The sequence below is a fragment of the Caloenas nicobarica genome, chromosome 9, assembly GCF_036013445.1.
Source record: "Caloenas nicobarica isolate bCalNic1 chromosome 9, bCalNic1.hap1, whole genome shotgun sequence".
NCBI classification, from domain to species: Eukaryota; Metazoa; Chordata; class Aves; order Columbiformes; family Columbidae; genus Caloenas; species Caloenas nicobarica.
The window spans coordinates 4,213,535-4,225,198 of NC_088253.1; the positions used below are offsets into that span (position 1 = coordinate 4,213,535).

An 11,664-nucleotide genomic window follows, 5' to 3' on the forward strand; every position below is an offset into this window, starting at 1 on the left:
TGGAGCAGCATAAGAATATCTCTGAAACTGTTTCCATTCTGAAACTGGATTCTGGAGGTGGCTGCATGTCCAAAGAGATTTTTGGTAACTAATGGAAAGCAGATCTCATGATTTGTTTGACTTGGTCATTCTTTCTTGGTAATGTTAATTCTGCAGATTAAAGGAGATTAATCTGGGGTGAGATTCTTGTCGTAAGGGAGTTAGCAGGAGTTTGGCAGCTTTACTATATGAAGAACTTCTCTCAGAAGTAATGAAAATTAAAAAAAAAAAAAAAATCGTCCGTAATCATAGAATCGTTTTGGTTGGAAGAGACCCCCCAAGACCATCAAGTCCAACCATAACCCGCCCCTGGCACTGCCCCCTGTCCCTGAGAACCTCATGTCCGTCTGTCCAACCCCTCCAGGGATGGTGACTCCAGCACTGCCCTGGGCAGCCTGTTCCAATGCCCCACAGCCCTTGGGGGAAGAAATTGTTCCCCAGATCCAACCTCAACCTCCCCTGGTGCAGGGAATGAAAATGCTCTGGGTTTTGTGGTTGTTTCATTGCAAGTATAACACTGTTATTTGTTAGGTACAGTGTACTTTCTCTGTTTGAATACTCTAATTTAATTTACTGTGCTGTGGTGTACTGGATGTAGTTACTGGTGTGTAAATACACTTTAGGTTTACTTCAGTGTATATTCGTTTTTGTAAGGATTTGGACTATGTGCATCTGTGAAGTGCTTATTTACATACTCGGTGGATTTCCTGCTAAATTTGAAATTGTCCTTTGGACTGAGCTAAAGTTTTTCTTGACAGATGTTCAGATTAATTTTATTTGGTAGTTTTCTTTTGTTCTCTTTTAGTTCTGTGTATATTTTTAATAGTACAGGATAAATTTGCAGATATATGTCATAAAAAAATGTAATAGAATTTTAAAAAACCCTGGCATTTTCCTTAAGATTTATTATAATCTGTGTTTCAGTATCGCACCATTCCTATTCCAAAACTGAAGAGTTACTTTGCATGTGCCAGTTTTGTGTTCCTCTGCATATTTCTGATACAGATGTTTATAATGCCAAAGTAAGTGTCAGTATTTTAATAACTTACAATTAAAATTAACCGAGAGCTAAAGTGAAACTCACGCGTGTGAAACTTTTAAAAGTCTTTTGGAGTTCCTGAGGGTTTCCATTTAGGAAACATACACCTCTTAGGACTAATTTACCTCTTAATAAAGGAATGCATTCATGTTGTTGGCCTAAGAGCCTAGATATTAGTATGGAAATAAAATAGAAATATTTCTTTAATATTGTGTTTGCTTAGTATACACAGGAAGATGCTCAGTTAAGTGAGGAATACTATTTTATAAGAATAGTTGGCTGCAAGCACATTGAGTGAGCAATAGAAAAATGGGATTAGTTGCTTAAAATGTGCTCAATGATCCTTTTTTCTGTAGAGATGCGAGGAGGGAACCTGGAGCTTCTTGCACCTCCAGGAAAGTGGTTTGATAATTCTGAAGTTTATGGTATTTGCTTTCCATGGCTGTTGCGGTGCCTTTTCCATGTGGTTTGTGCACGAGGTAGTTCAGGCTGACGACGAGTAGAAGAATATCTTAAATTAGCATTTGTGCAACAGACCAACAAGAACCTGGGCACTGCTGTGGTTATCCAGTGATATTGGAATAAAAATTGTATTTCAATTTAGAGAAAAACTGTTAGCAAACATTAGTCTGAATTGCAGTTTGAAATATTTTTTTTTTTCATTTAATACTTGTTTAATGCTTTCTTTTCTGTTCAGAACTGCAAAACTAGGAATTTCCTTTGGCATTGTTGCAGTCATCATTGTACTTATTTTGTTTGTGTGCTTTGCTGAGAAGTGTATGGTAAGTTTATTTTTAAAAGTTTCGTTCTTTTCAAAAGTGGATGGATGTCATTTGGCAACTTGGTCTATCTTTCAGGATGCTGAATTAAGCCCTTAATTTCAATAGGAGCTATAGGAGCCTTGAACCTCAGATTCCCAGGAGATTTAATTGCCTGAAACTGATTTTCAGGTCTGAAAGTTCTCACTGTAATTCAGAATTATTTGGGTGCCCTAATAGATGGGTAGGAAGGAGGAGGAAGTTATTAACACTTGCTGAGTGGGGTTGGGGTTTTTTGAGTTTATTTTTATGTTTGTCCTTAATAGTAATTTTGTTTGTACATCCTGATATTTTCTATACTGGAAAAAATATCAAAATAAGCTTGAATGCAAGATTAGTTTTCATAATCATTTGTAAAGCTCCGTGAAAATTACACGCATACGAATAATTTATTGGCAGCAATTTCATAGCTGTTAGAGGTCCAAATTCACCATTACATCAATTGGGACGCTTTACATTTGTAGTTCCTTTTTCTTTGCATTATTAAATGTAGGCAATTACTGTTTAAAAATTGCATTCTGTACGTGGGATAAAGTTTTATGATTAATTTAAAAGTACAGTTAGATGGCATGTATGGTGTTTGTGTATATATATATATGAGTGGATGGATTTTTATATGTATTTGTATATATCTGTGTAGAGAGGTGTGTGTATATGTATGCATGTATGGTTTCTACATACGTAAAAACACATGGAGAAAATAAAAAGAAAATTGCAAGACTGCAATTGCATCAGACTCGAGTTTTACACGGGGAGTATTTTGGTGTAGCATCTTTGCGTAAGGATTGAAATTGTTAACAGTTTGTGATTTACTGGAGGTTTTTCTCTATAACAGCAAACGGAGCATATTAGGATGGCAAGAAATGGAACTGGCTTTGATTGGTTTCTATTTAGTCATCTGAAAATGTAGTTCCAAATATAACGTTATAGCTCTCTTAAAAATGCAACATAGGTTGTCACTATATTTATAGTAATAATTCTCTAGGACTTTGAATCGGATCATAATTTTGTACTTTTAAAGAAGAAAACTGTAGCACCCAGCCCTTTTTTCAAAAGGAAGGCATCAGGCATTTAATCTGAACGACTAGATTTGGAGTTTTAGATTAGGATTCCAGTGAAGACTCTTGACACTCTCCTGCGGGGAAAACTTATTTTATCATTAAAAATATTTCTTCCATGCATCAAAATGTTATCCATGTTACTGAAACCAACCGATTTTGTTTGCAGAAGTGCTGCTCAGAACGCTGGCCTTTCCTGCGCCGTCTCTGTGCTGTCTCCGAAAAGGTGGAAACGATGCCTTTGCTGAGGCTTCCTCTGGCCGTCATCACTATAGGTGCCCTGCTGATTATAGCCATTTTTAATTTGGTAAGTAATCGCATTATCTTTATTCTGTGGACTTAGTGTAACACCCACAGTTTAAGTAACTCCCTGTATTCTTTTCAAGCACCTTGCTTTTTGCCGCTTTTCTTAATTCGCAACACAAGGATTGATTTACACCAGGATAATGCACGATGCCATGTATTAATAAAAGCACTAAAAGTAAAAATTCCCAGTTTGTAGAACTAAAAATTAATGCGCGAGCCTTGAGTTCTATTTAACGTCACCTTTTCTTGCTTTCAAGATGACATTTATAATTACTGTTGATTATGACTATCGTCACTAAGGTTGTCTTCTGTTTTTTAATGTGGGTTTAAGTGTCTGGCAGCACTGGGTAGAAGTTTTAAGCAGTTTATTTGCACTAGGTAGTAATCACACAGATGGGGGAGGGAAGAACATCGCTTGGCTCTCTTGTAAAACCAAAGACATTTTGGGTAGCTACTGCTAGGCTAAGAGGCAAACGGAGTTTGTCTTTTAGCTTTAGTTGGAGTGTTGTATTGCACCTGGGGTATGTACGTTTGAAAATCAGCCCTTTGGAGTAACCAAGAGCACTCTGCTGTGGTTTTTGATATGGCATGCCATGTTAAACCTGTCTCTACTAAAAGTGATGTCCTTCTGGTCCCATATGTGCCATTCTTCTGATTCCACAGGGAGTTTCTTCTGGTGGATCTACTGCAGAAAATGCTTAATTTTCTTTTGTAGAGTTGTTTTCCTGCTGGCTTAGGTCCTTGAATTGAATCAATGGTGTCATGTGAGCACCACCAGCCAGCCCCCAAGAAATAGGAGCAGCCGCTGTCACACAGGGCCTGAGACAGAACCACGTGTTTGTGCCAGTTAGCACAGCCAGAATAGGAAAATTCACCCTGAAATAAAAAATAAGGAAATACTTGGCAATTTTAAGCGTTTTGCACCTTGCGTGTACATATATGTTTAATAAAATTATATGCGATATCATTATATTTCAGCATTTATATTGCAGTAGCACTGAAAGGGCAACCAGATCAGGACTCACGGTACAATATATGGAGAAAAAAACCTTAAACTTGGTTACAACCTGTTAACAAGTTTCTATGGTCATTTGTTTGTTGTGAAGGGGTTTTTAAAATTTATTCTTTTTTCTTCCTAATAAATCAGACAACTGAAAAGAACAAACCTGCAAACTTTACTGGATCAAATGACCTGTGTGCTACCAGTTATGTGAGTAGAGTGCTGTCTTAATTCCTAAGATTAAAATGAAATGAGTTTTGAAGAGTGTGTATAATATAGATGAATGGTAGCATTTTGATATCTTTTCATCTTTTTATAAAGGTAGAATTTTTAAATCATTGAACATAAAGATTTACTCCTGCCACAAGGCAGTTCTAGGGATAGTTTCTATCATTAACTGTGGCTCTACTGTGCATCTTTTAGAGATTTCCAAAAATCTGGAGTACCCGTGGATAAAGCTGAATTCTTGGCTTATTTTGATTACTCCTCGCCTTTTCAAGGTGTTCTCTGGCATTTCTGTAAGGATAGATCCAGCATGTATAACTACACAGAAGGATTATTTCTGAGCGTTTCATTTTTCCCCTTTAATTCCAAAGGAGCATTCTAGTTTGAGACCATCCGACATTTGGGATGCTCCTTTGTCACCTGGCTGCGCCTTTAGATGACATTTTTGAGCAATGCGCAGCAGGTTGTGTGAGGACCTTTTCATTTAAGTCCTTATGAAAAACGCTGAGTTACACTTACATAATGCACATTGTACTTATTGGGTAACTTTCTCTTCTTGCATGTCTGTAAATCAGCCGTTCGGAAACACAACTCAGTCCTGTGTTGAGGAAACTGTAAGTAGTGAATACGTGTTACTTTAAAACACGGATCTCTGGATATTGTGTATGTTACTGACAACTGGCGGGTTCTGGTGCTGTATAAACCACAGCTTTTTTAGGTATCTGGGAGCAGAAAAGTTCTTCATGATAGACCGAAAGGGCTTAAATGGCCAACAGAGCAATGTCGGTGTTCTCTGCATAGTGGTTTCTGTTTCAGAGGTTTGGCTTCAGGGTTGTACCTGTGAGTGCCCATTACCTTTTGGAAGTTACTCGATGCCTTTAGGATGTCAAAATTGGGATAACACATCACTAGACAGGCTCTGATCCCGAGTTGCCCATAAATTGTTCTGCTTTCATTCACTTCAGCAGAAATCTTCCCCGTTTCCTAAGAACCTCCCAGATCTCTGGTAGGCCTGTGCTATTATGCATGAAAAACTCGGCTTTGTACATAGAGAGAAATAAACTCCGGAGAGGTAGAAGCTGAGGTCATTTTGGAGTTGGTTGTAGACTAAAGTCTGCTGGTGCAGCATCTCACCCCCAGCCATGTGCTGACCTTGGGCACCTCCCCTCAACTGGGGGTTCTCCTGGGATTTTTGGTAATTCCAGTGGATAACAGCCCCGAATTGATCAGGTTTATTAGCATCAAAGTTCTTACAAAGGAGCGGTGTCTGAGGTTGGACAACAGGGCACAGTCTTTATGTGTAACAGGTGGGGGAGAGGGGAATGTGGGATCTGCTTAAGGTTACAAAGGGGAGCACTGGCAGAAATAGGAGCAGAATGCTGGAGTTCTGATTCAGAGCCTGTTTGCTGGACTATGGACCTACTTTAGGTTAGGCTTGAACTTTAAATGAAGCGTTGCTCAAATTAATAGACTTCAGAAGATAAATTCTCAACACTCTTCAGTTTTTGTCTGACACTGCTTATGTTAGTGTGATGCTTTTTGTTTAAACCCTTTGTTTGTCTTCTACAAATTAAAAAAGTGAACTAAAATGTATTAAGTTCAGCCTTTTAGTGCAATTAAAAATAAGGCTTTAGGTGTATTTAGCAAGTTAAATGACTTAAATGACAATGATTGTGAACTTAGAGCATTTACTATGGTTTGAAAGTCTTTCATGCATGAAGCCCGAATAATGGAACTGTTTTTTAAATTCTTCTTTTACAGTATTATGCTTACTGCTGCATATTGGGGTTCATCGCTTGCTCGGTATTCCTTCAGATGAGCTTCGAACTCAAAGTTCTCCTCCTGTCCATTGCTGTGACTGTGTACCTCATCATTTTTAACACCCTTCAGCACAGGAACCTCAGCTTCTATGGCAACAGCACCAGGTGCAGTGTGAAGTTTCTTATAATTGACAATAGCGTTTTATTAAAGGAGGTGTTAGATTTTTGTACTGGAATACTGAAATACCAAAATAATACATGTCAGACATTACAAACCTTTCTGTAAAGTTAATGACTTGGAAGTCATATTGGATCATATTCTCTTTTCTTCTTTTAAAGAATGTGTGTGTGTGTTCTGAAGAATTCTGTAATATGGCTTCTGAGATCTCTGGAAGCTTAGCTTGGGGGTAGCATATTACTCTCATAATAAGGTTGATCTGTTAAATTATGAAGAAAAGCCTTGCTAAGCGTCTGGTGCCCAAGCTGTGCTTGCGAGCCCTTGCTAGTCAATAGGATAGCCAACTCCTACCTCACTACACCTGTTTGGAATAGGAGCAGCAATTTGCCTGATCCTTAAGAGAAATCATATGCGGAAGAGTTTTACTGTTCATTTTTAGTCTGTTTCTCAGATTCTTACGTAGTCTGATAGCTGAAGCCGTGGATAAATGTATTTTACAGAGGCTGTCCCCTGCTGTCCCCAGCCCTTAAACAGGTGGATTTTCTTAACAGATACACATGACTTCTTGTATTGCTTTCTTGTTTTCAGGCTTTTCATCAAAGAGCCAAGGATAATGACTAATTTGTATCTGGTTCTGTTTTACATAACCCTAATTTTACTTGCAAAACAGGTATGTATGTAAAAAGCAATAGGTTATTTTACTTGCAGCAAGTTAATTTAAATAAAATGCAAAAGTATTGTTCATTGAAATTGTGCACTAAATTAGTGTGTGTATATATATATTTAAATACTCTTGTACTTAGTTGTAGATAATGTACTTAGTTACAGATAATGCAAAAATTTTTACTATGAAAGAGTGGGAACATTTTTATATTTTTCAATAGTGTTTGCATTAGAGAAGTCAGAGCTTTCAAATTCTTCCAGTTTGGATCTCTCTGTATTTATATGTCAATATTCATCCTAAATCAAGGCAGTAATTCAAGATAAAAATAATCACCGTACTATGACAATGTCATTTTAGTAAATACACCTGATGGTATCCAAATGGCATTAATTCATACTGACGGCTTCATATTTTTCTGACTTGCATTCTCAAAGCACGTTTTTGTAACTATATAGGCTCAAAAGGCCTTGAAGAAACTTTATGGCCACTACAGTCTTTGAATAAATTGACTAAGATTTTTTAGCGAGATATTAGATGGATTTAATTTATCATATTTGGTCCCTTTGCAGATTGACTATTACTGTCGACTGGATTGTCTGTGGAAGAATAAGTTCAAAAAAGAACACGAGCAGTTTGAAACGATGGAGAATGTTAACAGGCTTTTGCTGGAAAACGTCCTTCCAGCACACGTTGCTGCCTATTTCATTGGTGACAAACGAAATGAGGTTTGTTTTATAGTAACCTGGCGTTGGTGACACAGAGCGACAGGCTAACGAGCACACAGACGATAAGGTTCTGCACTCGCTGCCTCCTGTTTGTGTCCCGAGACCTATGTAAAACCAAGAATCTGCTACCCAGATGGCCTTAAAAAAATGCAGGCTTTTAGTGTCAGTCCCTGCAATCTGTTCTCAGAATCGGTAGTTCAGCTTTGGGACACAGTTTGAGTTTGGCAAATATTTAAAAAGGATTTACTGCTTTCCCAAGGCCACATTTTACCGGTGAAGAGAGGCCTTCTTTGGAAAGAAGTTGGTTGAGGAACAGCTAGTATCTCCTTGGTAACAACCCCAGTGAGAAGTTCATCGACAATGATGATTTTCTTTTTTTAAGACATCCATCTTACTCAGCCAGTATGTCGTCAGAATAAGTACTGTTGAGTTCACATGGGATGGGCACTGTCCAGAATAGCTGGGAATCTTTCAGACACACAGATATCTCAGCTTTTCCTTAGGCAAATCAACTTCGTTTGTGTTTCTAATAAAATATACTCACTGTAAAGTACCATAGTTGACTTGGTAGGAAAACTGTAATTTGATAATTGGTTCCAACAGCAATCGTAGTTTTGTGCACCTGTGGTGGAAGGCGGCTGCTGCCAAGGTGTGGATGTATTTTTCCTGTAGGATTGGTACCATCAATCTTACGACTGCGTCTGTGTCATGTTTGCGTCGGTACCAGATTTTAAGGTGTTTTACACCGAATGCGATGTCAATAAAGAAGGCCTGGAATGCTTGCGGCTGTTAAATGAAATCATTGCCGATTTTGATGAGGTAATTAAGCTTCTGATAAAAACGGACTGGATTACAGATTTACTGCAAAATAAAATGTTTACTACATCTGTGAGCATTAGAGGGGGGAAAAGGCTGTTACACTGAACTGATATTCTGAGTTCAGCCTCGCAATCTTGAAAGATACATTCCCATCTGATGGGGTTTTTCAATTACATCATCTAATGCATTAGTAGTATGGTTTGAAAGTCCTGAATTTCAGTCCTATTTCAGTACTTCAACGCTTTATTTCTCCTATGAGCCGGGAGGGCAAAACTCGGTACTTTCTTATCTAACCTTCATGTGGCTGATAGTATTCCTAAAGATGTTTAATGCTTATTGTAGACAGTGTGAGGTTTCTGGTTAAACACTGAAATATAGTATTAAAGTCTCAAGTATCTATTTTCCTTCCCCTCAAACAGCTCTTGCTAAAACCCAAATTTAGCGGTGTGGAAAAAATAAAAACCATTGGAAGCACTTACATGGCAGCAGCTGGGCTCAGCGTGACGCCGGGCCAAGAGAACAACCAGGTACGTTGGCTCTGAAATCTGCCTTTGCGATTCACTGTGCGCGCAGGTGCGTTTCGGAGTAACGGAACGGAACGTGATATAACAAAGGAAGTAAATCACCGAGAGTGTCTTTCTGAAATGCGGAAAAAGATGATGAAAGTTTGTCTCCTGTTGAATTCACCGTTTATCTCCTAGTTCAATTTTTTTGTAAGCGGTTATTAAGTCTGTAAACCCAGCATATCTTTTACATCTTTAATCTTTGATGCCAACAATTAGCATTTCTGGATGCATAGCAGAATAGCCCTGATAACAGGGAACTCAAAGAATGGCCACCAAAGCGAAGGCTGTTTCAGAACTGGGCAGGGAGCTCTTTGTGATCCCCGAGAGCTGGCACAGAAAAGAGAATCTTCAGGTGCCACATTATCTCTGAGTCTGAACCTGTTTGTTACCCGGGAGAATTAAAACCCATTTCTGTACTCGGGCTCACATTCACTGGAGCAGGTTTGTGTGTGACGTTGGGATGCACGTGTGTAGTATGTCCAAAACGGAAAATTAAATCTGGAATCCTGAAGGACAGACATAAATTTGTTATAAAATTTGATTGTATCACACTTGTCACCTCCTAGCCATTCCCATTGAATTTAATGTGTTTTTTTTAAAACCAGTTTGAATGTTTGTTGAACTGTGTGATTCTGCACCATTCCAAGGCTGAGTGGTCTCATCCTTAGAAACAGATGATTAATTCACTAATAGTACTGGTTCGGAATGGTCGCCTGCGTTGTGATTTGATCGTTAATCAGTGTCATGAATTGCGCAGGACAAGGAAAGACAGCACGCTCACATCGGGATCATGGTGGAGTACGGAATCGCCTTGATGAGCAAACTGGACGGCATCAACCGACATTCCTTCAACAATTTCCGCTTACGCGTTGGTGAGTTGTGCTTGTGGAGAACATGAACTCTGCAGCTCCATAAAAATTACAAACGAGGTGGGGTGACTTGGGGAACTGCTGAGTGCTGGGGAGCCCTTCTTAACATCCAACACAGGATTTGGACTATTATGAAATGCTGAGTAGCTGAGGGAGTGTCGTCTAGTCTAGGTTCTTAAATAGGCCCGGCTTCTTAAATAGGCCAGGCTTCTCAAATAGGCCAGGCTTGCACGCGTGGGCTTTTTTAATCACTGGAGGGAGCAATACGGACACTGCAGCTGGATGAGTTTGGAGAAGATAATGGGTACGGACGAGGAGTGAAGTACCCTGTTCTTAGCTGTTGACTAAAGCCAGTATTGTCATTATACAGATGTTTATTTCGATATGTTCAAAGAATTTTGCTTCGGCATGAACTTTGCCCCAGCTCGTTCTGGGACTTCCCATTTCACAATGAATGAGTCCCTTCACGTCTCCTCAGCCTCAGTACGGATATTGATGGAACAGAGGCAATACTGAGTACTGGAAAAGTGTTGCAGGGTTACGTTGTTTTGTTTTGTTTTCCTGAAGCTCATGATTTATGGCTAATAATGAAGCTATCACGTAACTTTCTACTTCAGTAATGACACCCGCTTTGGTTTATCCCAAGGGATAAATCACGGCCCTGTGATCGCCGGTGTGATCGGTGCCCGGAAACCTCAGTACGATATTTGGGGCAACACCGTGAACGTCGCCAGCCGGATGGAGAGTACGGGGGAGCTCGGGAAAATCCAGGTAAACATCAGCCGGCCGGCGTCTCAGAAATCGTTTCTAATTGGTTATGGATTTTTTAAAAATGTGAATAACCAGAAGAATTTCATAAGAGTTTTTCTAATTCTTTTCACACAAAGGTCACAGAAGAAACGAGTAATATACTCCAGGAGTTGGGATACTCGTGTGAATGTAGGGGACTCATCAACGTCAAAGGCAAGGGAGAGCTGAGGACGTACTTTGTGTGCACCGAGACGGCCAAATCCCAAGGCATGGGCCTCAACTGAGGCTGCGATGAACTTAATCAGAATAGACTTAGAACTGCCTCCCTTCTGTGAAGACTTAGAATTTCCCTCCTTATGTGAAGGACATTATTCTAAAAACAAATACATACTATTCCTATTCTGCATCTCAAGATAAGAGAATGACTTTTTTTTTTTTTTTTTGGAAAGAAGTTCTGAAAAGTTCCCAGAAGACATGCAAGCACCTCTTGGAAAAAAAAAACCACCTACCTTTTCCTGAAATAATTTGAGGATTTACCTGGAACTGCCACGAAGCATCTTCCATTAGTTCCTTTCCTTACGTGCACTGTGGGAGTCTTGGCAGCTGCAGGGGCACCATCCGCGGGTGCGCTGCAGAGCTCGTTACCCGTTAAATGTTCCACGGCTCCACTCCAGATACCTAATTGTGCTGAGCTCCTCTGGAAAAAAAGAATTAATTGCGCAGTATCGGATCACTTTTTTTATTGTCTTTGCCTCCTCCATAGTAGTACCTTGTATTATGCAAATGTTTTCATGACCCACAGCTGTTCAGAAATAACTTACCTCTAGTTCGGTGTTTACATTGTATGA

The 11,664-nt window shown here is 39.3% G+C and overlaps 1 protein-coding gene across 1 annotated transcript in view; it reads left to right on the top strand.

Annotated features, from left to right (window-relative positions):
• Nucleotides 1–11,284, top strand: part of ADCY7 (adenylate cyclase 7) — a 28,905-nt gene extending 17,621 nt beyond the window's left edge. The window contains exons 14-26 of the mRNA XM_065640703.1: nt 964–1,061; nt 1,776–1,860; nt 3,124–3,261; nt 4,408–4,470; nt 5,061–5,099; nt 6,247–6,410; nt 7,012–7,093; nt 7,657–7,812; nt 8,485–8,631; nt 9,051–9,158; nt 9,955–10,069; nt 10,713–10,837; nt 10,954–11,284. Coding sequence (XP_065496775.1) covers nt 964–1,061; nt 1,776–1,860; nt 3,124–3,261; nt 4,408–4,470; nt 5,061–5,099; nt 6,247–6,410; nt 7,012–7,093; nt 7,657–7,812; nt 8,485–8,631; nt 9,051–9,158; nt 9,955–10,069; nt 10,713–10,837; nt 10,954–11,100 — 1,467 coding nt within the window. The 3' untranslated portion in view covers nt 11,101–11,284. The remainder of the gene's footprint in view (nt 1–963; nt 1,062–1,775; nt 1,861–3,123; nt 3,262–4,407; nt 4,471–5,060; nt 5,100–6,246; nt 6,411–7,011; nt 7,094–7,656; nt 7,813–8,484; nt 8,632–9,050; nt 9,159–9,954; nt 10,070–10,712; nt 10,838–10,953) is intronic.
• The last annotated feature ends 380 nt before the right edge of the window (nt 11,285–11,664 follow it).